We start from the raw sequence: 27,274 nt of genomic DNA, 5'->3' as shown, positions 1-27,274 counted from the left end.
GTTTCACGGAACGCTGTTGGCCTGGCGGCACACTACGGTCACAGCATGATCCAAATAGTCCTATTGCTAAATCTCGATTTTGGTCTTGGTCAGCTTTTCACGCTTGGTCTTCAAAATTAAATTAAATAATAATAATAATTAGGCTGTCTAAACTAGACATTAAGCAAGGTTATATTGTGCAAAACCGAGTCTACATATAAGAGATGTCGCCGAGGACGTAAAACCAACTAAATCCATATAAGCTATCACCTGCGGCGCAAACAGCGTAGGTGGATCATCACATTGTATGATTACAATAAACGTATCTAAAAACTATAATACGCACGAAATAGCTGGAATAGTTTGTATTTTATGCAAATACAGCTATACAGGCCTTTCACAAAAATGTTAGGAAGACTACATTTAATCAAAACGGATTACAGTATATATTTGCGCTTATTTTTTCTTATAGACCTATATAAATAGCACTTTTAAGACATATGTTGTAGCCTACTCTCCCATGAGATGAAGACTCCATAGCAGTAGCATATACGTTTTATTTTTCATAGAGCGGTTCGCCTCATGGGGGCAGACATGTTAAGATCACATTATTTAATATAATAACTTTATCTCGCTAATGTTGTTATTGAGAACTAACCTGATTGCGGATATATTTCTTTTAGTAAATAAAAACTTTGTGATGGTACTTTCTCATTGCTAGTTGTAATAAATTAAAAACCATGCAACATAAAAAACTGAGCACAAGTTGGAAATTCACTTTTTTTTTTCTTTTTACTAACGATTGTAATAACCCAAGCAATATATCCATGACATAACTTTTAATATCTACTTGAAAGTCAAGTATTACACTGACAATGCACCTGTCTTAATCACTTAATCCTACTCCTAACATTCTCCCAAAGGCGCATCATGTATTCTGTCGGTGTTCTACTGCCCTCTTTAGGCATTATAATGCCATTACTTTCAACGGCTTCTGACCGCTACTCAACAGCCTATAAATACAGAATTACCAAGATGTGATGTTATTCATGTCTCTTTAGGACAGATTTGATGAGTGAAGAGAGAAACTAAATAAGACACAATTAATTTAGATCTTGTAAAACATTTAGTCAGATCTTTAACAAAATACCATTAAGACGAAATAAATATTGTCACGTTAACAAGCCTAACTCTTTATTTAGACACGTTGTGCACTTTTTTTGGCTCATTGTGCACCTACAGAACAGTCCATTCCCCACGGTCAGTGTTTGAGAGCTCCTCCAACAGTCAGTCTCAGTGGGTGATGTTTGGTGAAATCTCACGCTTTGCTCCTGTTCCCTCACTGCGAGACCAGCGACACGCGGATAAACACCCGCGAGCCATGCGAATATAAAACTCTGCGACACAAACTCACCGCGTGCTGCAGCAAATCTGACACATCTGATATATTTTACAATAAATTAGTGGATTATCGAAGTTATGCTGTTTTCCCGGATCATCACAACAGCTTGAAAATGAACCCTCATTGCGCGCGCTGTGGGAAAATTGTCTACGCAACTGAGAAAGTGAACTGCCTGGACAAGGTATATTATATAGGCTATACTCTCTTATTTCCGATGCTTTTAAGGGAAAATGTATACATTCTTGTCTGTAACGTTCTTTCATAATTATCTACCAAATCTTTATGTTTCCGTCTTCCCACATTTGACAGTATTGGCACAAAGGATGCTTCCATTGTGAAGTGTGTAAAATGACTCTCAACATGAACAACTACAAGGGATACGAGAAGAAGCCCTACTGCAACGCGTATGTTATTGTCAAAAATACTATACATGTTCATACATTCTTTGGTAATTTGAAGTCTTTTAAAAAGTGTTCATACGTGTTTTTGATACGAGTAAGATATTTGAACATGAATATGATAGAGTCCAAAAGCCCAAAATGACTCGCCTCCTTTCTCCAAAAAGGCACTACCCAAAACAGACCTTTACAATTGTGACAGACACCCCTGAGAACCTGCGGCTGAGACAGCAAAGCGAGCTCCAAAGTCAGGTAAGAGCACTTGTTCACTATGTGAGGTGTTGCACATTGTACTCACAATATATTACACATGATACAAATTAAATGTGAGAATACTGCTCAAAATCTAAAGGGGGGAATGTCTAGGGTAGGATAATGTTATTTGTTGCTATTGGTAGAGACATTTCAAAGGGATAACATGAGACAAAATTGTTTACGCCTGTGTGAGTGTTTTGGCTGCCAGTGAGGGACTGGGTGTGATACTTTGAGGTCAGCATGGAGAAAAGCAAGGCAGCTGTCTACTCGGTGGTGCACGGGCCGATCCCCTCAGCTTGTCCACCTGGCAGCACAAAAGATGCTGCCAAGTCCATACTGTGGCCGACCTAATCCTGGCATTATCACAGGATTCATTTTTCTGAAGTATTGGTCAACAAGCTGTGAAAATACATTTTGTGTATTTCATCTATTGCTCATACTTTGTGTTAGCGATCTGAAAAAAAGAAGCAACCAGCCAGATCTCCCTTGCAACATGTTAGATTTAGCTGTATTTGGCCAAGCAGTCATTAGTGTGGCTCGCCAATGTATTCGATTTCTCTAATACATAAAATAAATAAGCTTGACCAGGGTTCTTGTGGGGAGAAGAATTTATTGAAGGTAGTGGTGTAGCACAGTTCTTCAGCAGCGACGTTAGCATGTCGGCATTCAAAGAATCTTAACCCAAAGTTCTGTCTGTGTGACAGAACTTTATACATGAAGACAAAAGGGCTACATACAATAGAAAACTGTTAGGACCTCCCACAGGAGATTGATCTACACTGCAATCTACCCTGAGCAATGTTGTTTCTTTGGCATTCACACCCATCAGTTTCTCTAGGCCATACGTCTGTATGGGCCATTTGGTTCGCACCTTTATAGACAGTTTCAGTTGATTGCATCTTGAGGCACAGTAACAATGTAAATGCATCTGACTAAAGTTAACTGAAAATACACATGATCTTTCAAACTGCATACTGCACTTAAAATCACCCAGAAAACCTTTCCAATTCCCTGGTAAAATGTTTTTCTTGTTCTTCAGGTCAAGTACAGGAAGGATTTTGAACAGAGCAAGGGTCAGGGCTTCAAATTCGCCTTGGATACCCCAGAGCTGCAGAGACTGAGGAAGGCCCAGGATCAGATCAGTAATGTATGCTGGAAAATGTAGCTGAATGAAAAACACAAATATGTACACTTGATCAATTAGTGTACTAGATATGCAAGCATTAATGATTTGGGGTCGGTAAGATTTTGTGATGCTTTGGAAAGAAGTTATGCTCAACAAAGCTGCATTTAGTAATATTGTGAAATATTATTACCATTAAAACAATTATTTTCTATTGTAATATGTTTCAGTCTTCAGTGTCACATGCTCCTTCAGAAATCATTCTAATATGCTGCTCAAGAAATATTTCTTATTATCAATGTTGAAAACATTCAATATACATGCTGCTTAATATTTTTGTGGAAATTATAATTTTTTTTAATAAACTGAACTGTATTATAAACATCACGCTTGTATGTGCATGAAACAGGTGATATCTCCATTTTTACAGGCAAAGTATCACAAGGATTTTGAGGCGTCAGGTTTGCATGGGGTCACTCAGGGAATGCGTGGAACGTACCTGGTACGCCCTCAGATGGCGCCTAACCATGAGACGGTGGGAAACAGCACACACAAGGGTGTCCATCAGTGCATCATGGAGATGGATCGAAGACCTGGTGTCATTGTGGGTAAGTTCACTAATGTGAGATGTTAGTACAACCTAAAAAAGGGGGAAAAGAACAACAAAACCAGTATACTAGCTCTAAATATAAATATTACCATTGAAGATCAAGATCATCCTGGTGATTGTGTTTTAGCACCTGTTCTTCCTGGTGCCTACTATTCCAGTGGCCACAGCTACATGCATCAGACCAGCATGCATTCACTGAGGTCAATGCAGCTGAGGTCACAACACAGGAGTATGGTGAGTCCTCATTTTTCTGGCATATTATATAGTCATATTATCCGACTACATGCTTTTGATTTTGATTAAGTGTAAAAAATGTATGCACTCAAACTTGGGTCACCAGACTGTGTACAGGGCCCTGTATGACTATGCGGCGCAGGATTACGATGAGGTGTCATTCCGGGATGGTGACATCATTCAGAACGTGCAGCCGATCGACGAAGGCTGGATGTATGGAACGGTACAGCGGACGGGGAGATCAGGTATGCTGCCTGCCAACTACGTAGAGGGCATTCGCTAGGTGTCCTACGCCTCAAATGAAACGGCGTATCTGAATTGTTCATAGGCATCAAATGTTTGTAAACAGTCAAAGGTACAGCTCGTTTTTAACCGTGCTGATTGTCCCACTTTTTAAGTGTTTATAATGTTATATCATTTCTCATTTTATTACTGTTCAAAAGTTTGAGGTCAATAAGATTTTTTTATAAAGAAATGTATATTTCTATTAAACAAGACATTTATAATGTTACAAAAGGTTTCCATTTTCAAATAAATGCTGTTCTTTTTAACTTTCTATTTAGTCCTGATAAAAATAAAAGTTTTTATATTAAAAAAAATATTAAGCAGCACAACTTTTCACAATTGATAATTAGAAATGTTTCTTGAGCAGAAAATCAGCATCTTAGAATGATTTCTGAAGGATCATGTGACACTGAAGACTGGAGTAATGATGCTAAAAAAAAATCAGCTTTGCCATCACAGGAATAATTACACTTTTTAATTTATATACAATAGAAAAGTTATCTTAAATTGTTATTTCATAATTGTTGACATTTGAAATAAAGAAAAAAAGTAACAAAAAAAGGCTACCCTAACGGTAACCCCATAGTAAGTAGTATATGTAGTTAATAATTATTACCAAGTACTTATTTGTGTACTTACACAGTAACAATGTCACTGAAATAAAGTGATACCAAAAAATCTTACCAGCCCGAACTTTTGAATGGTAGTGTACTTAATGCAATGTTAAATGTACAAGATGTAAAGAGAATGTGTATGTAAAATGTAAAGAGGTTTTTGCCACTTAAAAAAGCATAATTTTTAACAGCATGTTGCCTTGTAAAACATGAATATTTGTGTAAACTGTTCTGCACAATGTATATTAAATGTTCCATTACAGCAAAAATGTAATCCATTTGTCAGTCTAAAATAAAACATGACATTTAACCTACTAGTCAAGCAGTATGATCAGAGAAAAATACAAGTTGATTAAAAAGAATACTTTTAATAAACGTTTCAAAAACATTTACATACAGATGTTTATAGAGTTGTCAGTAGAGTTCCCAGCTTCAATACTGGTACCATTAGCCATGTAGCATTTCTACTGTAACCTCAGTTCACCTTCATCCGAACCGCTTTCATTTCTTCTTTTTGACAGCCTTCTCCTTGCGCTTTTTCAAATGCTTTGGAACTTTAGTTTTTCTTTTCTCCCTCTGAGCTTCTTTAACCAATTTCTTTCTTTCCTGAAAGACAGAAATACCAGCTTATTCTTAACCACTGAACACAATTCATCTGTGTGACATTTTCTGTTCCCAGTAGGTACCTTTCTGTCCAGTTGTGCTTCCTCACTGAGGTTGCCAACCTCCTGTGTCTCTTCCCCTTCTGATTTCTCCTCTTCATCTTCATCCTCCTCCTCCTCCTCTTCCTCAGAGCTTGAGCCATCATCTTTTGTGGAGTCTTCCAATATCGACGGTACCTGCCAAAAAAAAAAAAAAAATTAAATCAGCAACAGCATTTTTAATCTGATTTCTCATTGTCATGACGTTTCGAGTTTGGCGACGGCTGTTGTTTATCTACTCGGCCTTAATCCTCCCACATGCCATGTAGGCAAAGAAAACTCCAAAGAGAATTATGCAAAGACTTAGTGGATGCATTAATAGCAAAAACAAATCTTGGCCACATAAGGTGTCTTAAACCTAACGCTTAATCTTTAATATACCAAATGGTCTTTTTAAAAACAAACTCACCTTTTGCACACCAGAAAGGTCCTTCCTGAGGCCTGTCACTGTCTGGTATAGGATCTGTAATGGAAAAGCATCATTTCAACAACTTTTATTAATTTATCACGCCATTAATCAATTGTTCATTAAGGATGACGAGACGTACATTTTCAGAGTGTGTATCTTCAGAAGAATGCTCCTCCTTGTTCCTCAACATTGTGTCCACATCCCTCTCATAATGGGTGACTTCATTAAGTGTGCGTGGAATATAGGCTCTCTTAAACACCTGTTTTGAATTGAGACATCCACATGCAAGTTGTTAGACAGGGTTCCCAAAACCAATTATTTTCATGACTTTTCCAGTTTCATGATTAAAAAATGTATTTTACAGTGATAGCCAGGAGTTTCCATTTATATGTAACCTTGGAATTCAAACATGATATTTATTTAACAATGTCAAACACCTCCAGTACTACCATCAAGACTGGTATTTATATACATTCATTTATATATATCAGGGCTCAACATTAACGCTTATCCAGGGCAAGTGGATTTTTTGAAGTAAAAGAGATTTTTACTTGCCCGAACGGTATGACAATATGCAGATTTAAATATAACAAAGCTGATTGAACACTGATGAGAATATTGCTTCAGAATAAATTATATTTACAAGTTACAACAATTGTTTTTTCCGGACAAACAACTTTTTTACTCGGACAAGTGAATGACAGATTTACACATGAAAAGGCTTAATATCGAGCCCTGTGTGCGTGTGTGTGTGTGTGTTTGTGTGTATGTGTATAAAGAATATACAGTTAGATTACAAAATTAGCAAGCTTTCACCAGTGTTATTTTAGTATTATTTATATACTATTATCATATTTTTAATATATTGAATTAGCTTTATTTTTATATTTTCATTTGAATTTAGAGTAATTTCATTTATAGGTAATTTTAATTTTAACTTAAACCTAAACTTACTTCAGTTATTTGCCAAAGAAACATTTCAAATTTTTGTTTGTGAAGTTTAAGTGTACATTTTTCAAGCTACGTTTTTCTTTGAATATTTACATTTTACTTATATTTGAATTAATTACAACTATTTTTAATCATATAAGTTAAATAACAATATTGGTTTTCTCTACACACACTCACAAAGAGCAATATCCAGCCAATTAAATATTTTGGTATTTAAAACCAGAAAAAAAAAATCATTTACTATTTTACATATTTTAAAAGTAAATTATATTTACTACAGAAAGACTTTTCTATGACATTTTCACCCATTTCTATTACTTTTCCAGGCCTGCAAATTGCAATTTAAAAATGCAACATATTTTTCCATGACTTAGGAAACTCTGGAAGTTAGGACGGGGAAACAAAATGTTAAGAACTGTTAAAAGTAAGTGCACCTCCTCATGAACTTTGTCCTGATTGGATCTTTCCTCTGCAGTTCTTTCAGACGCTATCTCCATGGCCTGCAGATAAACCACAAACATTAGTCAAAATACAATTTTAGATCAACACTACAACACATATGCACACAAATAAATCAAGTTTGATAAGATTGTACAATAATCAGGAGAAAGAGAAACGCTGTAAAAGACTAATGATAACAATAACTGACCTTGTCCAAGTACTGATTAATGTTGTCATTTGTGATGGAGGGGTCCGTGACAAACTCAAACAGCTCACGTACAGTCATAACTGCTACATTATGTTTTTGGAAAAAGTCTGAGGGAGTAAAAAAGTGAATTAGAATAAAAAAAAAATGTTTGTTCATATTAATATTAATAATTTATTTGCTAACCATGAGGTTGCACATGCTTACCGTTGACGTTGCTGCAATCTTTGCGAAGAAACTCCAGAGCATGAGGGTGATCGTGCTCAACAGACTGAGAGACGTCGATAATATAAGCATCTCCGTTATGATACCTAACACAACCATGTACAACTGAACATCAACAAATATTACCAGATACTTGGAAATCATGTGCGCATAATATAAAGTCAGCTTACAGAATATTGAACTCGCTAAGGTCAGCGTGGACCAGATGCGCTTCATTGTACATTATTCTCATGTCCTGGATGATCTGCAGGTAGAGCTCCCGGGCTTTGGATTCAGAAAGGACAGCATTCTTCAGTAGAGGGGCAGGCCTGAGAAACACAAACAAGATCACTTGAAAACTGGATCAGAATAACCTGTATTTGGAAATCCCATGTTTTGCTATCCAGGTAATCCATCTAACTTTTGTGCCAGGTTTTCAAAGCAAAATTGGATTGCATCACCCTGATCCAGATACACACTTTTCTCAGATTACCAAATCCAGATTACTATTGCTCTCAATGGGATCACATATCACAATGTAGGCTACTAGCAATGTAAAAAAACAACAGGTAGAATAGTCAATGTGGGGTCACTTTAGGTGTTTTTATTTTAAGGGAAAGAACAACACAGCAAAACAATACCAACATCCCCTTCCATTTTAAATTTCCTTTAAACAGTCGGACCCTTTACGGAGCCCTTAAAGCAGAGGTTCTCAATCCTAGTCCTCGAGGGCCACTTTCCTGCAGAGTTTAGCTCCAACCCTAATCAAACACACCTGAACCAGCTAATTAAGCTCTTCAGGATTACGAGAGAGCTACAGGCAGGTGTGTTTGATCAAGGTTGGAGCTAAACTCTGCAGGAAAGTGGCCCTCGAGGACTAGGATTGAGAACCCCTTGCCTTAAAGGGACATGCTGATTGAAAAAATACTAGATAAAACTACATTTAAAAATATTAAAATGTTTGCAATGCATTCACCCAAGAAACTGAGTTCACTTGCAAAGACCTGAGAAGTTTTACGATCACATGCAAAATATTTGCGAAAAGCAGTAAAATATCATTTTTCCTCCCATCATCATTTCCCTTAAAGCCCGGGACACACCAAGCCGACGGTCGGCCGTCGGGCAGTTTTTGTGCGTCGGCCAACTACGTTTTCTCAGTGTGTTTCGCACCGTCGGCTGAAATCGGTCCTCATCGGCTTTTTTTCGCCTGATTCGACATGTTGGCCGTCGGTGAGAGAGAGAACTCTGATTGGCTGGTCAGCTTAGTGAACAAGTCAGTGCACGAGAATAATAGCAAAACAGCGAGCAAAGAAGTCAAAACGGTACAGATAGAAGGCTGTTCTAATGTTACTAGTGTTCCTTGGTGAATATTTCAATATCAACATGAGCGGAATGGAACAAAGAAACTGTTAGCAGGATTGATATTTAAACGGTAAGCACGCACTGCTTTGTTTATGGTTGTGTATCTGTAGCGTCGGTTTCCCTCTTTTAATGATGAATATAGATGAATATATCTGCAGAAATAGACAGTTGTCTCATTTACACGCAGGCGCAGAAAGCGCATTCTAGCTGACAGTCGGCTGTAGTTCTCTCGATGTGTTCAAGTGCAGCTTTTCCCCCCGACGCAGGCGACGCGAGGCGACAACACAGTCGGCTTTCATCAGCGCTAGTTCTTTGGCGTCGGTTTGGTGTGTTTCGGGTTAAGGGGCTCCATAGCCTCTCATCTGACCCACAACAAATTAATAAAAACAAATATACATGCCCATTGTTAGAAACAATTTTTGACTGGTTCGTCTCTGAAGATTGTGTCAACATAGTTTATAAACAGTGATAAAAAAAAACTATTTAAATTAAATAAATTATTTTAGTTAGATATAGACAGCTGTTTGGGGATTTATTTATGGCACCAAAATCTCTTTTCTACTTTACTGTAGGCTACTGAAAGGCTTAATAGGTAGCCTAATGTCTACTTCTAACTTATTACTTCAACAGGTAAACTAATCAAGAGCAAAATAAATAAATGTGTATGTGTATATATTACATGATACAAATGTTGTATCAGTTTTGATACAGTTTTAAAGTTATTACATTTGTGTTCCTGAAATCTACCCTTCTGCTGGGATCAGCAAAATTCTTTGGATCAAAGGTATCCCGATCTTACTAAAATGCTTTTGTAAGATCCAGATCAAAACTAAGATTGGATTTTGTGATCCAATCCTTTTTTTCTTCTGAACAACCCACTCATGATTTGACCCAATCCAATCAGATAACTTTTGAACAACTGGGCCCTGGAGTATCATCTAGGAAAAGTTGAAAACCTTGAAACAATAGAAGTATTGGTGTATCTGTAAATGCCTACATACATGTCATCTCGACCGATGAAGCTCATGACGAGGACGTGGCTCCGCAACATGATGGGCTCTGGACTGAGAATCTGTGCAGTCTGTAATCTTGATGTAAATGCATTCACATCAGTGATAAATGCCAACATCATAAAATAGGTTCATAAAAGAAAAGGCATAATAATGCTCACCTGATCAAGTTTCTCATTTCCTTCTCGGCCCAAGTGCGCACCATTTTTCTAGGATTGCCCTTGCAATAGCCATGGCGGAACCTAAAACATATTTCAACACAGAAATTTACTTTTCAATGGCACACATCAAGGCAGCTAAATAGGACTAAAGGCCTAAAAAAGATATATGTCTCACCTGAACTCCCCGCTGACATATTTATCTCTGTCTTTGAATAGAAGAATTGATGTTTTGTATATTTTAATGGCTCTGCTTTCTCCTTTAACAGTAGTTGCATGATAGACATTTGCCTGCATTTCAAAACGCAGAAGAGAAATAAAAAAAATAGAATGGCACAAGAAAACAACATTAACATTAGTTCTTAGTAAAATGACTGACACAGACTCAGTAACACAAGTGTATCAAATAATGCAATACATAATTTTATTCCATTCAGACAAACTTGCCTCTTTGCCTGTGCTGATACAGCCATTGATCTCTGAAATGACGCCTCTGCTGAGCATTTTGAACAGGATCATACGTGTACGGGGGTCCAAAACCTGTGGGGTCACATACAAATATCACACTGAAAAGTGTATCAATTACAACACTGGAGTTCAAGTGAAATCAGCACATATGACGCTTGAGCAAACATACCTGTTCAACCGTAGCTCTGTCTGATTTGTCCTTTACTCGAAACCTGCAGAAATGTATGCGATTCTTAAGATTTAAAAACTTAAACCTGAATGGAAATCATATCCGAGATAGTCTTATTATTGTTAACAAAAAAGTCAAACTAAAACTATTAAAAATAGTTTTTGTTCATTTAAATCAAGCTGAGATAATATAAACATTAGATGAAAAACTGAAATACTAAAACTACAATAAAAAAAAATACATTTAAGCAAAATAGAAATATGAAGGAAAAAACCCTGAAAATATAAAAATAAAGGCCAATTTAAAAGATTAATAAATACTATAATAGTACATCTGAGGTTAGGATTACATACGTGTCTGCTTCTCTCTGCTTTTGCATCAAAGTGACTTTATTGATCACAGAATCAGCGTAGCTCAGTTTATCTGTACAACAGAGAATAATGAATGTATTTTACTGTAGAAGATACATCTGTAGTACACACATATAGCTTTTCTCTAATTTTCATCATTTCATTTGTAGGTAAAATGAATAAAAAGCTTACCTAGGTTTATTTTGTTTTCATATTTCCTCAAGACCTTGTCTGATGGAGTGGACATTTTAATGGACTTATTATTAGAGCTTTGACGGTTAGACTGGTGGGGAAGAAAACAGGGAACATTCAAATAATGCAACATACAGTAATTTAATCGGAACAAATGACTAGAAACACCATGTTTGTCCTTCAAAAATGAATAACTTACCTGTGGATTATTCCCAGTTCTCATTGCAGTGTAGCGCTTTGTAAAGTCTCTTCCTCCTGAATCATTCCAATCCCATTCATCGTCCTCTTCTTCTTCATCATCATCATCATAGTCGTAGTCCTCCTCATTTTCACCTTGCGTGTCATTTTCATAGGATTGTAAAGTAACTTCATGGAGTCGGTTCTCCAGCGAGGGCTTGTCAGGGACGCGACTGAGTTCAGCCTCACTGTGAAATACCACACATTGCCTTCACGTTACCAAAGCAGTCACATTAACTCCAGTTTGAACCTCTGAAAGATGATACCCGTTCAAAGCTTCACAAAACATGACGCAATAAACATACGACAAGATTATATACTATTTTGTTAATATATGATCAATTATTGTATGATTCACTGCTGTCGTCTAAATAATTATCACAATACATGTAGCTGCTACACATATTGTTTTTCCGCGATCGTGATACCCTGTTATATGACTGACAATCTGTCTCTATCAATTGAAGTGAATCAAGTTTCAAACCTTCCCGTTTCGTTAGCGTCATCAAACTGCCCTGGTACAACCTGATACATCGCGATGGAAAAAGAGGGGAAATTCGTCTAAATCCTTGAAATATATCTCAACTAAAAAGGGAATGTAAGGGCGTTTACCAACTACTATCAATACACGCTTATCGCTTACATACATACAGTACACACGCACGCCAGCACACTCACTTCCGGCAACGTGGGTAAGGGTGCTGAGAAGGCTCAAAGAGAGAAACAGTGACGCCAAAATTACTCTGGATTTCAATAAAAGTCTTTGTTGATTAATTATTGTACTTGTATACTTATAGTATTATTGTAGATATGGGATGTTGCCAGGGTGTTTTGGTTGATTTCTAGAGCATTGTCAAGCAGTCAGAAATGTACCATTTTAAACAAAAACGTATTAACATGTAGCAACACTGCGGTACTATGTCTTTGTTTAAAATGATAAATTAACAAAATAAATCTTAATTCTCCCCAGTCACATTACTGAAATAAAACTAAATGTGGAAACTTTTTGACTGTTTTAAGTTTTAATTGAGAAAAAAAAAAAATGTTGACAACTTAATTTCTAACTCTTTCTTAGTGTACATTTAGCCTATTGATTGGTTGATTTATTCGCTTTACATGGTTGAAAAAGCAAAATTAACAAGTTGCCTACATCTGAATTGATCTGACAGATACTTGCAATCCATCTGACAAACATGATCACTGATAATGATGACATTACAATTTCTTGCAGACAATGAAGCCTATATCCATACTGTGAGCACTCTTAACTGTGTAGTTAACAGATCTTTTGTTTTATATATCAGATAGATTACATAGATAAATGCGGATTTCAAAAAGCCCCTGAGAAAGAGAATAACTGAGAAATTCAAATTAGATTAACATGCAAAATCAATATTTTTATAATTATAAAGTCAAACCCATCAAATTATACACTATGGTTCAATGATCTCCAATAAACGTATAGTTGAATTGGTTGAAGGTTTCATTAGTGGACAAACAAAAAGACACACAAAAGATGTAATTATCCAAAGCATCCTAATGTACAAAGTATCCAAAAATGTAGAGAACCTCACAATCTCAAAGAAGTTCAACAACATTCATCTTTTTGATTCTCCTCGCTGCACAAATTGGATTCTACATGGCTTTTCAAAATTACAACCACATGTTTTAGACTGATCAATAAATACCTGCATAAAATGTTCAGTGTTTTCTGTCCATATAGCTGTGCACACCCTCATGCACTTGTACAAATTTACAAGTACAAAAATCATTACGCACACACAAAGAAATAAAAAAAGAAAATGTGTTTCAACAAATACAAAGACCAGTTAATTTACAATGTTTCTTAAGTTGGCTTTAAATCCAAAGGCTTGCAGCTGTCAAAATGAATAAAAACATACTTGTAAATATTTTGCCACTGCGAGGACTTTAGTCAAATCCACTGAATCTCACATGACGTCTTGTGTGGGCATCAGGCCTTATCAAAGTCACTCTATTGCAACAACTAGTGTAAAACTATGTGAATTGTTTTTTTGCTTTTTTTAACATTCTTTAACAAATATTGAATAAAGAAGTTTGATTTTTAGTGTGAACACCAGTGTTGAAGTCAAAGTGAATCATATGGAGTTCCAGTACAAACACAAAATCCAAAAAGGCAAACACAAATCACACTTTAAAGATACATAAAATGTACTCATTCGATACATACTGTGTGATTCTCAGAAGCACTCTTCTCTCGGATGCACAAGCCTTACAATATAATACTTCACACTCTTAGACACCAGAAGGCGCTGTTTCAAGACTTCCAGCCATTTATACACGTTGTCTGCATCATTTGTCAATGAGGCTCAAAGATGGAGGATAATATACATAGAATAGGCAAATATTGCCAAAAAAACTGATTGGCTGATGATCACCCAAAATAAAAATTACAGAGCTAAACAGCAATTTCATCCAAAATGTATTCAGCCAATCTTGACAATGAAAATAAGTCAGGCACTTCAGCTCTTCAATTCCACAAGAAAAAAAGAAAAAGAAATCAAACAAATTCCATACAGATACTAAAAACATACAGAAATTCACTTAAGAATAATACATTTTAATGCTGATACATAAATCTTCTGTTCATCATATAAATGCTTCTAATTGATTGATATAAAGGTTTTATATGATTCATTAAAAATCATATAAATAGGATTAAAACTGCTACTGTCCATTTGTGTTTATCCAGATTTTTAGAAAGACAAAAAAGCATTAAGGCATCAAGAGAAGAATCACTGTGCTTTAGAAACTGTTCCTCCAGTCTTCATCTTTCATGCATACTGTATTATAAGACACATATCAGCGAAGGCCAGGCTTTGTAACTCCTAGTGTTTGTGGAAGCTTCATAAACTATGGCACAAAATCAACACAGTGAATTTTCTCTTCACTGAACAGGCGTCTCTGTCATTTCCTGAGCCGCTGTACAGCTGTGGACACTGATTTTTGCAGGTTCTGGGTCAGGTCCTGATTGGGCCTCTACTGAAACAACTAACGGTTCCTCAGTTTGATGCTCCTCCGGTTCAGCCCCGTCAGGCTGAGGTTCTTTGGGAGGTTCTTCAGAAGAATCCATCTCCATAGATGTATCTTCAGGAAGCTGCTTCTCTTTAAGGTCCTCCATGTGTCCATCACTCTCTTCTTTTTGGGACACTCCTGCTTTCTCACATTCATTCTCACTCTGGATTGGAGCTGTTGCTTCACTTTCACTTTCAGATGAACACCTGATCTCTTTTCCCTCCAGCACTCCGCCGTCATCTCTTGCTCCATCCATTTCTTCGTTCATTTCTGCCTCGTCGGTCCCTTTTTCATCCGTGGGTTTCTGGTGGACACGCTGGTGCCTCACCAGACTGTGCTTCAGGGTGAAGGTACGATGGCAGGTTTGGCACTTATAAGGTCGCTCACCTACAACAAAAAGGTCATTTTATGTGTATCAGCTTTATATTGGTCTCTTTTTATTGAAAGGTATAATTGGCAAGTATGGCTATGTTCACGCTGCTTAGTGCTCTATTCTGATTTATTGCTCAGATCAGATTTTTTGGTTTGGCTGTTAATTTTCTTTTTTTAATGCAGCCAATATCAGATTGGAGTGTGAACAAAAGAACAAAGTTGGCCCTCAGGATTTAATAGAGCTTTCAACGTAACACTTTCGAGTTTTAATACCTCACTTTCCCCAACTGACCACCTTCGCAGATGTCTTCCATAAAAACTGAGTGACCAAAGAACTACTGATATGTACAAATTTTGGACTGACTCGCATCAGTGCAGAATTGAGCGAATGTTGATCTAGAGCAGGGGTGTCCAATCCTGCTCCTGGAGGGACACTGTCCTGCAAAGTTTAGCTCCAACCCCAATTAAACACACCTGAACCAGCTAATCAAGGTATTACTAGGCATACTAGAAACTTCCAGGTAGTTGTGTTGAGGCAAGTTGTAACTAAACTCTGCAGAACAGTGGCCCTCAAGGACATAGTTTGGACACCCTTGATCTAGAATGATATAAAAGTCGCACAAATTCCGATTGGACTGTTCAGACTGACTTCGCATTGCAAAACATCAGACCTGTGTCTGATTTCGGACTACATATGGAAGTGTCTTAAATCAAAATTGAAAAGATCAGATGCCATGTGGTTTGTGCTGTTTACACTGACAAAAGTTTTGGGCACGGTTGCCTGCAGTCTAAACATAGCCTAAGAAGCTCCAGATCTTACCAGTATGTGAACGCATGTGTCTGGTCAAGTCTTGTAGGCTCCAGAAGCGTTTGCTGCACACAGCACAGATCTTCTTTCTCTTATCGGTTTTGCCTCCGGCTGACTCGCCCTCCTCATCCAAAGCCCTGAGCTCTGAGGAAGTAGCCTCTTCTTCATCATCACTCATATCTTCTCTCTCTTTCTCCTCCTCATCAACACCACTTTCTACACAGCTGCTGTTCTCATCCTTTTCATCATCTTCTAAATCTGCGTCCTGCACCATCTCTTTTCTGGGCGCTGTGATTGGGCTTTGTGAAGCACTTTGCCGTCTTCCCTTCTTGCCTCCATCCTCGGGCTGGACCTCCTGATTGTGAGTTTTCTGGTGCCGGCTGAGAGTGGCCGCATGGCGGAAGGTCTTTTTGCAAGTCGCACAGGTGTGGGGGAACTCGTCGGGAGGAGAAACCGCTTGAGCAGTTATTTTAGGCTGGTTCTGCTCTGCTCCAGAAAGCTTGAAGTCTACAAGCTTGCTAGCAAGGTTTAGATCAAGACTCTTGTTGCTCTGAGAGTCGTCATCATCATAATCAACTTCTACTCTCTCAGGGTTTCCCTCAGCTGGCTGTGTTTGGTTTGGATCTGTGCTGCTGTCTGTTTGTTCAGTGGCTGATTGTCCTGTTTGTTCTGGTGCTTGTTCTGGGGATGAAGCTTTCTCCTCTTGTTTGACAGAGCTCATGTCCGCAATATCTACGGCTGCAGGAGAATCAGTGTCAGATACACTCTCTACAAATACAAGAAAAGCTTGTTAAGCACTATACACATTTCATTGCTTTCGTTCACACCCTCACAGTGATGTAACAATATTCAATATACAGATTTTGCAAAAAGTCTTGTAGATAAACAAAACAAGGCAACTAAATTATAGTGCAATAGCCGCTTTCCGACCAAGTAGTTACAGGAACTTAGTTCTAGGAACTGTCCACTTCTAAACAGTTCTAAGAACTACTCTCCCCCAAACTCAATTTTGCTGTTTGCGTTCGCACTGGCCAAGTGGCCATAGGAACTGGTAGGAGGGGTAAGGGCGTGACGCAAGCACGGCGACTTTTATTTTGACGGCGCGACGGACCTTTATTTTGGCGGCGCTGAGAACGCCAGAGCAAACAATGCTCGCATTCTCTGTGTTTATTAGTTAGCGATCTGTCTAACAGTACTGTTTAATATGTTATTAGATAGAACTGTAATAGAAAGTAGACAGTATATTAAAAAAAGGTTATTAGCCTATGCCGTGTGGTTGATGTCCAGTGTTGCTAGCTGGGCAGATAAACATAATCATGTTTGGCTTGGTCCCCGCAAAGTTGCGTTGGATTTTCTCTTCAGCATAAAGGTTTAGAGGCCCATCTATCACTGTTTTCCATGTTTGGATAGTTAGTTTCTGGAGTAAATATATAGGCTATAATCTGTGTGTTTACATTCTAGCTGTTTTAAAAATGGCGGGTGCTGGTGCTCCGCGTGCGTTCGGTCAATCAGCGTACACTAACGTCTTGGGTAGTTCCTATAGTGCTGGTTTAGACCCTACTCTGAAGTAGGACCTAAATTAGTTCCTCCAAATGGAGTTCCTAGAACTAAAATCGTTCCTAGTTCCTGCGGTGCGAACACGCCGACATCCGGGTACTTTAGCCAATAATTCTAGGAACTGTGAAAAGGTTCCTCCGGTCGGAAAGCGGCTATTATGAACGGGACATTAACCCTTCATCTCAAAAGTTAAATCAGCACATTTTTAGAAACAAATGTTATACACATGAGACCATTTGCGCTACATAATAATATATAACAATGGTACTGACCAGAAGTGCCTGTGCTTCCTCGAGATCCTTCATCAGCCTTAGGTTTGGGTCGAGATCCACTGTTTTGAAGTGCCCGATTGGATACTCCATGTTTGCGGAGCAGGTGGCGCTCACAGTTTGACTTGGTGGAGAAGAATGACTCACACTGAGGACAAGGGTACGGCTTCTGACCTGTGAAATCAAAGCACAAAACTGTAACAATCTCAAGTGAGAAACGAAACATTATTGACTCAGATCCATTGAATCAAAATACAACATAACATACTATAATATAATACTGAACACCTCCAATTGTAGCATGTTTGATCACTCTTTCTGCATTACTGTGAGGATAATCAGAGATCTATTAGTCTGTAATGGTTGAAGAACACTTCCAGCTAAATGGCTCACAAATGAAATAGAGACTACAGAGTACACTATTTTCCTAAGAATGTTATTTAGCTCACTGTATTGTAGAATAGTGTAAATAAAAAAAGTAAATAAAGTGCTTTATGGCATCATTGGCATGTGGTCATTATTTATGAATTGTAAACAGTGTCTCACCTGTGTGTGTTAGCATATGCCTTTGCAATGAGCTGGCCCAGGGGAACAAACGTGGGCAGAACGGGCAGGTCATTTTCTGTACTGAATTGGAGTAGGCGTTCTTCTTTCCTTTGTTCTGTGGAGGTTTCTTTGGCTTGTCCTCTCGTCCTTCCTTTGCCTCCTTATTGACAGGCTGCTTTTCTTTCTCCTCTTTCATTGGCTCCATCTGACTGGGTTGTAAGTAAGGGCTGAATTTATTTGCATCTGTAGTAGCTAGCATTTTCTCTACACTGGGAAACTCGCCACTTGACTCCAGGTCAATGCCACTGCCTGTTGCCAATCTTGGATCACAGAACTCCTCCTGAAATGGTCTCTTCTTGCCTCTCTTCTTTGAGTTATCAGATCCATTTTGAGTGGAATCCAGTTTGGTGGTGCCTAAGTGACCCTTCTTCTCACTTATTGTATTAAAATCCATAGCACTAACACTGTTCTTGGCATCTATTCCTGTTTCGATCAGCACTGGGGTAGCTGACACAGACGAGATGATCTGAGCAATGGAGGCCAGCGGTGCCATTTCAGGAGTACAGGAAATAGAAGATGGTTTTGGTAACAGTGGCTTCAAGCGAGTAAAGGGCTTGGTGAGGTCACTGGATAGAGTTGGGGCCAGGTTAGAAAGGGAAACTGGGAGAGCTGCAAGAAGTCCAGGGGTTGTTTCAGCAGTCTTTTCTTTCTTGACATTATGATGATTCAGGGACATGCACTGAGGAAGTTCTTTCATCATTATCTTTTTCTCTGGATACTTGGGGATTGAGAGATCAATGGGCTCCATAGAGCAGTCATTAAACAGAGGAGATGTTGTTCCTTCAAGCTTAACATTTGAAGCAATTATTTTTTGAGATTTGCTAGAGAAATCCAAAGGCTGGTCCTGGTCCTCAACAGGTCCAGAGAAGGGACCTACATTCTGAGGAACGGTGCTGTTAACCAGCCCATTTGAGGTTGGAGGGTTGGCTTGAACAGTGGCGTCTCCTCCTACTGGTACAAGACTTTTGATGTGTTCTTCAATTTCCCTTTCTGGAACATTTGGGTGGTGCTTCAGCAAGTGGTGAATGCAGTTCCTTTTAGCGAGAAATGCCACCCCACATTGCCTACACTCAAATGGCTTCCGTTGACATCCATTGTGTGTTCGTAGATGAATCTGAAGGGCTCGGTAGGTCTTAAGGTCCTCCCCACAATATCGACAAGATGTGCTACCAGCCGCATCGAGGAGGTCTAATGTGGTGCCTCCAATGACACCGCTTACACTAGAGGTGGTTACATATTCTATGTTTTTCTCTATGTCTTTGCGTGTGTTCTTCATGTGTTTCTTGCGCAGATGACGCTCACAGTTGGCCTTCACAGTGAAAGGGTAGTGACAGAGGCGACATACGTATGGCCGCTCACCGCTGTGTGTTCTGAGATGTCGAATCAGCGTCGCTTTGTCAGGAGCGGCATAGCTACAAAAGGTGCACTGATACGGTGAAGCTCCCAGATGGTGACGCATATGAGCCTGAAGGCCACCTAAGAAGGAAAAGACTTCTTTGCAGAACCGACAAGGGTACTCGGCCTTGGCTGTTTTCTTTCCCACGACTCTTGATTCCTTCTCTTTGCTGTCAAACTCTTCTTGCTTTCCAGTTTCATATGAGATAATCGTGGTTCCTATGATATCTGGCCCAAGTTGAGTAGTCTCCCAATTTGTGGGAGAGGACGAGGTTGAGGACGAAGAGGAGGCTGATGATTGTCTGGTAGTTCTCACTTGTTGGCCTGTTTGAGGTGGAAGGCTAGGACTGATGTTACCCGATGAGGCCTGTTGGGCATTCATGACGGGTGGAGGGGGTGTGGAGGCACTCATGCTGGATCGAGGAGTGATTAAGGGCTTAGGTTTCAGGGAAGTAATCTGTTTGGGGTCCACCTGTAGAGGACTTCCCAGACCTTTGGGAAGCAGAGACAAAGACATCTGAGGTGGCACTGAGGCTGCGATCTTAAGGATTTGTTCAATGTCCGCCAGCTCCACTGCAGCTTGACCACTTATTGGGACAAACATGCCACTACTGACGACCCCATGGAGAGGCTGTAGCGACAGCAGACTGAGGGCGGCATTCTTGTTCATGGCTTGAAGAGAAACGGGCTCTAAAATAGAGATGCCGAGACTGCTACTGCTTTCTTGAGGTAGATTTGAGGTAGGCTCAACACGAATGAAGCGAATGCTGTCTAAAACATCCTGCTGAATTTGCTCTTCTGATTTCTCTGGCTTAGCAAAAGAGGAGTGTTGGAGACCTAGGCACTCCATGAAACCGTGCTTCCCATCTGAACTGGTACTATCAGCATGTGGTATTAGTTCATTGACCTCCGTGGAATCCATGAAATGGGAGTTGACTTTGGGTGCATCCATGATAGCATATGCGTTTTGTTCCTGAGGTTCAGTGCTGGTGTCTGCGCTACATTTATGTGAGGATTTGTGGAGATCCAAAGACTGTTGAAGAGGGAAGGCCTTGTTGCAGACCTCACAAACAAATTTATGGAACTTGCTAGAGCATCTGCGCAAATTACTCTCACACCAGATCTGAATAAATAAAACAAATCAAAATGATGATCAGTCTTCATCCAAAAAAGAATAAAGTAATTCTTTCTCATCTGATGAAGTCCTTACCTGTGCAATTTGGGGAAACTTTTGACAGCTGAAGTCAATGAAAGCCAAGTCTCCAAACCCCAGAGGGATGGAGGGGTTATTCTGGATAAAGGGTCGTCCAGAGGGGTCAGTGGGAAGCTGCTTATGAATGACGGCGTTATGACGCAGGAGACCACGGTGTGTGCGAAAGGTAATGCAACAAATGTTACACCTAGGATTAGAAGAAACAGTCAGAAATAGTTTTGATTTAACGAAATATAAAGAAATCAGTATTGCACTATATAATGTGTTGAGACAACATACAGAAGCAGACAACATCCTGAGCCTACCTGAGTGTAGTGTCAGGATGTGTCTCCATGTGTGATTCCAGATCATATTTACAGATGAATGTCTTAAAGCAGATGGGGCAGTGAAGGAGCTCTTCTTCACTCTTGACAGAATCGTCCTCTCCATGCTTTTGCATCAACATCACCTAAACATAAGACAACATTTGTTTGCATATAACTTGAAAAGTATGGGCACAGTACATTCCAAAAGTTGTTAAAACGTTTTGACTGCATTTATTACTGAAAAATACATTGACAAAAAAAGAGGTGAAAACGTACCTTTTTAACTGGTGGTTCCTCAGCCTGCTCCGCTTCATCCTCTTCACTGGGCTTCCTCTTAGCAGAGAGTCGTCGGCGCTTGTTTAGTGGGGAAGAACTGGGGGTAAGAATACTGTTTGCATCCTTTTCATGAATTTTCATGTGCCTGCAGAAATACATAACATAACGCTCCTGTTGTAAACTGTATTTTGGCATTTGAGATGGTCAGGTAAAATTTAACCCCCAATAAATAAATAATAAATAAAAAAATATATATATATTGCATAAATAAAATAAAATGCACTATTTAGTGTAAAATAATTACTCTTACTCTTGTGACATAATTTTAGAACAATTTTCATTTTTATAATGTGAAACGCTATCATTCATTATTGTAACCTTAATTATATTAATACATAAAAATTAAGATTAAAATTAATTGTTTTAATTTTAAAACATAAAAAAAAAAAAAAAAAGAATATTACACTAAAGAAAATCATCATTGAACATACTCTTTATTTAAAACCAGTTTTTATCCTCATCCAAGTAAAATGTTCTCTGTTTCACATCTTGATGTGATAAGATGGCACTGGGGCCACTGGAATACTTCCATAATTAAGGCTTGCAATATACAAAGACGTAACCGGTTGGGGGGAAATGCAATGATATGGCCAGCAGAGGTCAGAGGTAATGTGTGGAGGAAAAGTGCTGGGAGTCGCATTACGGCATGCTGGAACGTGCGCACCCCTCACCCTCCTACACTTACACAGAAACAAACCCACCTTTCAGGTTCGACCAGATACAAGGCCCCTGATGCTTATGTGCAGCTGCGTTTCATTTATAATGGTTGTCCGAATATGTCTATAGAGCATACAGTATATACATTGTGCACATTTTGAAATGAAATGTGCTTTTATTGCATTTTGGTGTGCAGAGTTTATGGTCATGCACTCTGAGTGTATGTAACTGGAAAGGGAGGATAAATGTCAGCAGACCCATTGGTAAGAATCTTGTTTTACATTCTACAGCCAAAGATATTAATAGAAGAGAGGCAGAGTGATGGTCACCCACATGTGGACCCAACCCTGACAGCCTGAATCCTGTTCCATCTCATGTCTCTGGCCTCACTTACTTCCAGCAGAAAACCATGTTGATATACCACACAGATTAAAACAGTATCGGCATAATAACGTTAATCATGCAACTATAATTCCAGCTATTGCAATTTCTTGTCACATGCCACTTAATCACAGTGTGATTTTATGTTTGAAGTTACTAGTTGATGCAGGACCACTGAGTATTATTCTCTTCTGAAGTGCCTCATCAATATTGCCAGAGGGCAGTGTGGGAATTTCTTTTTAACATTCTGCCAGGCAATGTTGTTTTTGTTGAGTTATGCAATATATGAAACGATGAGGTTAAAAATGACTCGCAAATCCATAATGTGCCATCCAAAAAATATGTTCAGTACCCATTTACCAGCCCCCTGCCTTTTCCCCCTGTCTTACTCACACAAACTTCTTCCACCCCCATCTGGAATGCCTGCATGTCTCAACTGCACAAGGAAGCCCTCTATTCACATCACATTAACACAAACAAAAAGAGTCACAAATCAATCTCTCGACCACAAAGACACTTACAAAGGAAGTATGGACACAGAAAAATCTTTCCAAATATAAGTGACATAAAAGAAAGAAGCTAGTGCAGCCATGAGAATCAGGCCTCTCACATCACATGCAGACATTCCTTCATCCCTCCCGACCCTCCCTCTGAGCCCTCCTCCTCTACCACAAACCTACAACTACTTATATTAATGCAGCCTGCAACCTGTGCATACAGCAACATTTAGTTACAATTATTTATTTAGGTCACCAAACAAACAATTTAAAACAAAAGAAACCTAAAAGTGGTACTAATATAATGCTTGGGAGGATCTAGATTTTTTACCAATAGCAGGTTTTTGTCGGCCGAACCCCTTTGACCTAAAATATTTACTTGATGTATCCTCTTGAGACTTTAAATTAATGTTTCAATAATTTAACAATGTGTTAAAGGTTCTCTGATGTCGTTTAATTTCCATATGACATGCAGGTAAACAAAATATTTTATATATATTTTTATAGTAAGTGTTATATTTTGATTTATTTTAATGTAGCATTTTTATGATTTAAAGGCACAACATGTAAGATTTTTGGATTAAAATATCCAAAAACCACTAGAATAATGTTATATATTTTGTTGACTTGTGTTCTTACAGTATCCCAAATGTTTCCAACAATCTTTAAATCCAGAGAAACCAGCTATTTTAACCAGTGAAACGGCCCTTGTCATTTTGTCGCCTGTCAATGATGTCATATTCACGGTACTCTCGATTTTCGGTTTTACTTCCGTATAAACCATGGAAACACCAAAGGCGCTTTAATGAATTATGTGTTTTATTAGACAGGTGAGCAACTGATCGGATACCTTTATCGACAGACAACTAATTGTTATATAGCTCAACACGGTTAGTCTTATTGTTTGAATCTCTTGTTTTCTTGATTTACCGCGAGTAACAAGTTTGTCTCCAAAAAGTAAATCAGACAACACTATTATGTCAAGTAGCTAACAGCAAAATCAGAAAGAGCTTTATTTGTAGTAACAGAAATACAGCATTTTCTCCACCATACAAATAAATTGCAAGCCATTTAGCAGCACAGTCATCCAGCTTTTATTAATATGATAATCTAATATCGATCTAGATTACTGCAGTGTGCAACAAGTGTCTCACAACAGCCACCAAGTGAACGCACAGAGTAACATTATAACACAACTTACAACACACTCAAATGTTTTTGTAGTATGATTGTTTTGACCAAGTAAAACAGCGCTGCATTTTAAATTCGCCACAATTTTAATTAGTCAAATAAAGTGACCCGTATGAGTAGTAATTCAGCATTTACGGCCGTTTTATTAGAATGAAATAAAATAATGTGAATTTAAGCCATCAAATATTACTGTAACAAAGTTCAAGTTCAGGGCAGAAGAAGGACTGCGGCATATAAGCATAATAAAACAGAAACGTAAAATGTCCCAGTCGCTCGACCCGTCCTGCTTCACACCACAGTAACGTTAATAAAACTTTAATACATTAGCTCGTCCATGAACAGGATTTCTGCCTGAGTCCCGTCAGATGTTTTTTCATCGGCTGTGGAGGTAAAGATGACAACTCCCATGATTCCACGCTCACTGAGCACTTCTATTTGTCGGCGTGTTCCTTTAACTTATTAAAATAATAATTATAACAATAATTTAACACGGTTTATTTATTTAATAATTGATTAATACCGTAAAGCGTGATATTTACTGTCAAAATCTCATACCGTAACAACCAAGCGACAACCTTCCTGTCTTCCAACACGGAAGTGACTTAAACTGCAATTCATCGACTGGCCGCTAGAGACAGAAAGAGAGTCAATCCCAAATTCCCACCATGTTAAAATGCCCAACTTTACAGCAGAAAAATGTGTTTATAGCCTGGTGCAAAAAGTGATTTTGGTCTATATAGCTAATTTTGCCCTTCATGACAACTGTGAGGGGGGTGAACTGTTTTATAACTCATCCGTTTAAATTATAATGAGCCTTAAAGCTCTGCATAATTAAGGGCGTGGCCATTTGCCGCTACTGTCACTACTAGCTGTTTGTCTGCTATCTGTTAGCCGCCACGTCACCTCAGCTAATCCTGCCTCTTTGCCATTTTCATTTATCCTGGAGTGACGCGCGGTGACTCCGCCCACTTTGGGCTTCAAAATACTCCTACGAGAAACCTACGGGTGACGTCACGGACACTACGTCCATTTTTTTTTTACAGTCTATGGTTACAACCCTACACGGGAGAGCTCCCCACCCCACCCCCCGCTGTTAGAAAAGTTTAAATGAGCTACTTTTTACTTTTACTTGAGTAGAACATTTTATTACTCTTTCCACCTCTGCAACTCACAAACCCCTTTCAGTTCTATCACAAACCCCACTTAGGAAAACCATGTTATATAGTCTCATCTCTTTTAAGTAATGTAATTGATTCAATACTAATGAAGATTACCATAGTTTTGACTTGTCCCCCTGTCTTTTCAAAAGAGCAAAAAATGCATTTAGAGCATTTAGAGTAATGCCACTTACAATGAAATGAATGCCAGGCCATATTTACATACACTAAAATACATTAAGATACATAAAACATACTGTACAGACTGTTTTGACGTATAGCCACAAGACCTAAACATTATCATTAACACTCAATAAACACTCAATAAACATTGAGACTAGTGGAATGAAGTTGCTGTTAAGTTGTACTGACCTTGTAAAGTTTGTGTTTGTGTAAAATGATATCTAATCTTTTAACTTTCTTGTCATTATGACATAACTCCAGTAACTTTCACATTGTATGCACAATGATCAAAATACCAGAAAAGCACTATTTATATAGAGTATAAACAAGTGTTTCACTTCAAAAATGATGATTTAGACAACGTTAGGCTCAAATTATAAACAAGATTTTACAGAATAATAAATTTATGTTCATTCATACAAGCTTCACATTTTGGCTTTTAAACCCTGGGAAATGCCTGGCTTATTTCCTTTGTAGGCATATTACTGTAACTTATTACAGCATATTACTTTAATCTTTTGTGTATCATCATGAGTTAGAAAAAATGCTAGTCTATACTTATGAAAAAGTTAAACATTTACATGTTTAAAAACCTCCAAAATCACTGTCTGACCATTTACCTGTGCATGTTTCCATTGGTGGTGAATGTCTGGTAACATATCGAACACTTGTATGGCCTCTCTCCACTGTGAACCAGCATGTGGCGGTCCAGAGAACTGGCCGAGCTCAAAGCCTTCCCACAGATACTGCAGGAGTGGTCAGTTCCCCCACTATCTGTGTTATGCTGGAGGATAAACGAGGCACAGATGTCATTACACTGAGATATAGTCTACGTATATATAATATATAAAGAAATTAGTATAAAATATCTTCCGTTTCAGTGAAATTCTGATCTAATGATTTTAAAACAAACTAACATGTTAAATCAGATTGCTGTGGTTCAGAAAACAGGTGTACATGTAGGGACGTGTTTGTGTAAGAGTACGCACCTGTCTGATATGCATGGTGAGCTGGTGCTGTGTCATGCAGTTTTTGTTACACAGGGGGCAAATGAAGCTTGAGCGTTCTTCTTTGACTTCCTATAGTAGACACACAGACAAGACAAGCTTTAGATACAACATACCCATTTTTTTAATTTTTTTATCATAAGTTAGGTTTCCATGATACAAACGTAAAGAAAATATTTTCAAAGTTTGCAAAAAAACAAACAAATGTGAATTAGTTGCGTTCCCATCAAGTTGTTCGGAGCGGATGACGGTGGTATTGGTAAACTAGGAACCAACAGTAAATAAAACACCATCAGCGGAAACAGCCGATAAGTCATGTGGCTTTAATGTTCACTAAGCAAATGCGTTTCTGTCTCCCATTATTCGCATAAACTATTCACCTCAACTTTTTTGCAAATTAAAGGATTTTTTTTTCCGAAATAGCATATTATCAAACATAGCTCTTGATATACTATTATAGTTTTTGTTAATTTTTTTTATTGGATTTAATTTTTTTGTATTTTCTGTTTTAATTTTAGTTATAGTTTTT

General features: G+C 38.3%; 3 protein-coding genes across 4 annotated transcripts in view; 1 reads left to right on the top strand and 2 right to left on the bottom strand.

Annotated features, from left to right (window-relative positions):
- Nucleotides 1–1,269: 1,269 nt before the first annotated feature.
- On the top strand, nucleotides 1,270–4,847 carry nebl (nebulette). Its single transcript, XM_084410972.1, has 7 exons — nucleotides 1,270–1,562; nucleotides 1,691–1,785; nucleotides 1,947–2,031; nucleotides 3,074–3,181; nucleotides 3,588–3,765; nucleotides 3,895–4,001; nucleotides 4,108–4,847. Exons 1-7 carry the CDS (start codon nucleotides 1,494–1,496, stop codon nucleotides 4,282–4,284), a joined length of 819 nt encoding a protein of 272 aa, XP_084267098.1. The 5' UTR covers nucleotides 1,270–1,493; the 3' UTR covers nucleotides 4,285–4,847.
- Nucleotides 4,848–5,248: 401 nt separating this feature from the next.
- On the bottom strand, nucleotides 5,249–12,485 carry riok1 (RIO kinase 1 (yeast)). Its single transcript, XM_084410971.1, has 17 exons — nucleotides 12,242–12,485; nucleotides 11,720–11,945; nucleotides 11,521–11,611; nucleotides 11,332–11,401; nucleotides 10,979–11,021; nucleotides 10,789–10,881; nucleotides 10,520–10,632; nucleotides 10,345–10,425; nucleotides 10,175–10,261; nucleotides 8,003–8,140; nucleotides 7,815–7,918; nucleotides 7,611–7,717; nucleotides 7,396–7,461; nucleotides 6,150–6,269; nucleotides 6,011–6,064; nucleotides 5,587–5,739; nucleotides 5,249–5,506 (listed from the first exon to the last, which is right to left on the bottom strand). Exons 1-17 carry the CDS (start codon nucleotides 12,289–12,291, stop codon nucleotides 5,402–5,404), a joined length of 1,701 nt encoding a protein of 566 aa, XP_084267097.1. The 5' UTR covers nucleotides 12,292–12,485; the 3' UTR covers nucleotides 5,249–5,401.
- A 1,563-nt stretch (nucleotides 12,486–14,048) lies between these two features.
- rreb1b (ras responsive element binding protein 1b) overlaps nucleotides 14,049–27,274 on the bottom strand; it is a 37,206-nt gene continuing 23,980 nt past the window's right edge. The window contains exons 5-13 of one of the 2 annotated variants that reach the window (XM_084411161.1): nucleotides 26,728–26,817; nucleotides 26,359–26,522; nucleotides 21,613–21,757; nucleotides 21,337–21,479; nucleotides 21,029–21,218; nucleotides 18,364–20,941; nucleotides 17,821–17,991; nucleotides 16,004–16,759; nucleotides 14,049–15,198 (exon numbers count right to left, since the gene is read on the bottom strand). In XM_084411161.1, coding sequence (XP_084267287.1) covers nucleotides 14,684–15,198; nucleotides 16,004–16,759; nucleotides 17,821–17,991; nucleotides 18,364–20,941; nucleotides 21,029–21,218; nucleotides 21,337–21,479; nucleotides 21,613–21,757; nucleotides 26,359–26,522; nucleotides 26,728–26,817 — 4,752 coding nt within the window. In that variant the 3' untranslated portion in view covers nucleotides 14,049–14,683. The remainder of the gene's footprint in view (nucleotides 15,199–16,003; nucleotides 16,760–17,820; nucleotides 17,992–18,363; nucleotides 20,942–21,028; nucleotides 21,219–21,336; nucleotides 21,480–21,612; nucleotides 21,758–26,358; nucleotides 26,523–26,727; nucleotides 26,818–27,274) is intronic. The other variant, XM_084411162.1, reaches the window with a different exon arrangement.

Source organism: Rutilus rutilus, assembly GCF_951802725.1.
Source record: "Rutilus rutilus genome assembly, chromosome: 6".
NCBI classification, from domain to species: Eukaryota; Metazoa; Chordata; class Actinopteri; order Cypriniformes; family Leuciscidae; genus Rutilus; species Rutilus rutilus.
Note: the sequence above shows the minus strand (reverse complement) of the source record. Positions and strands in the feature narration are given on the sequence as shown.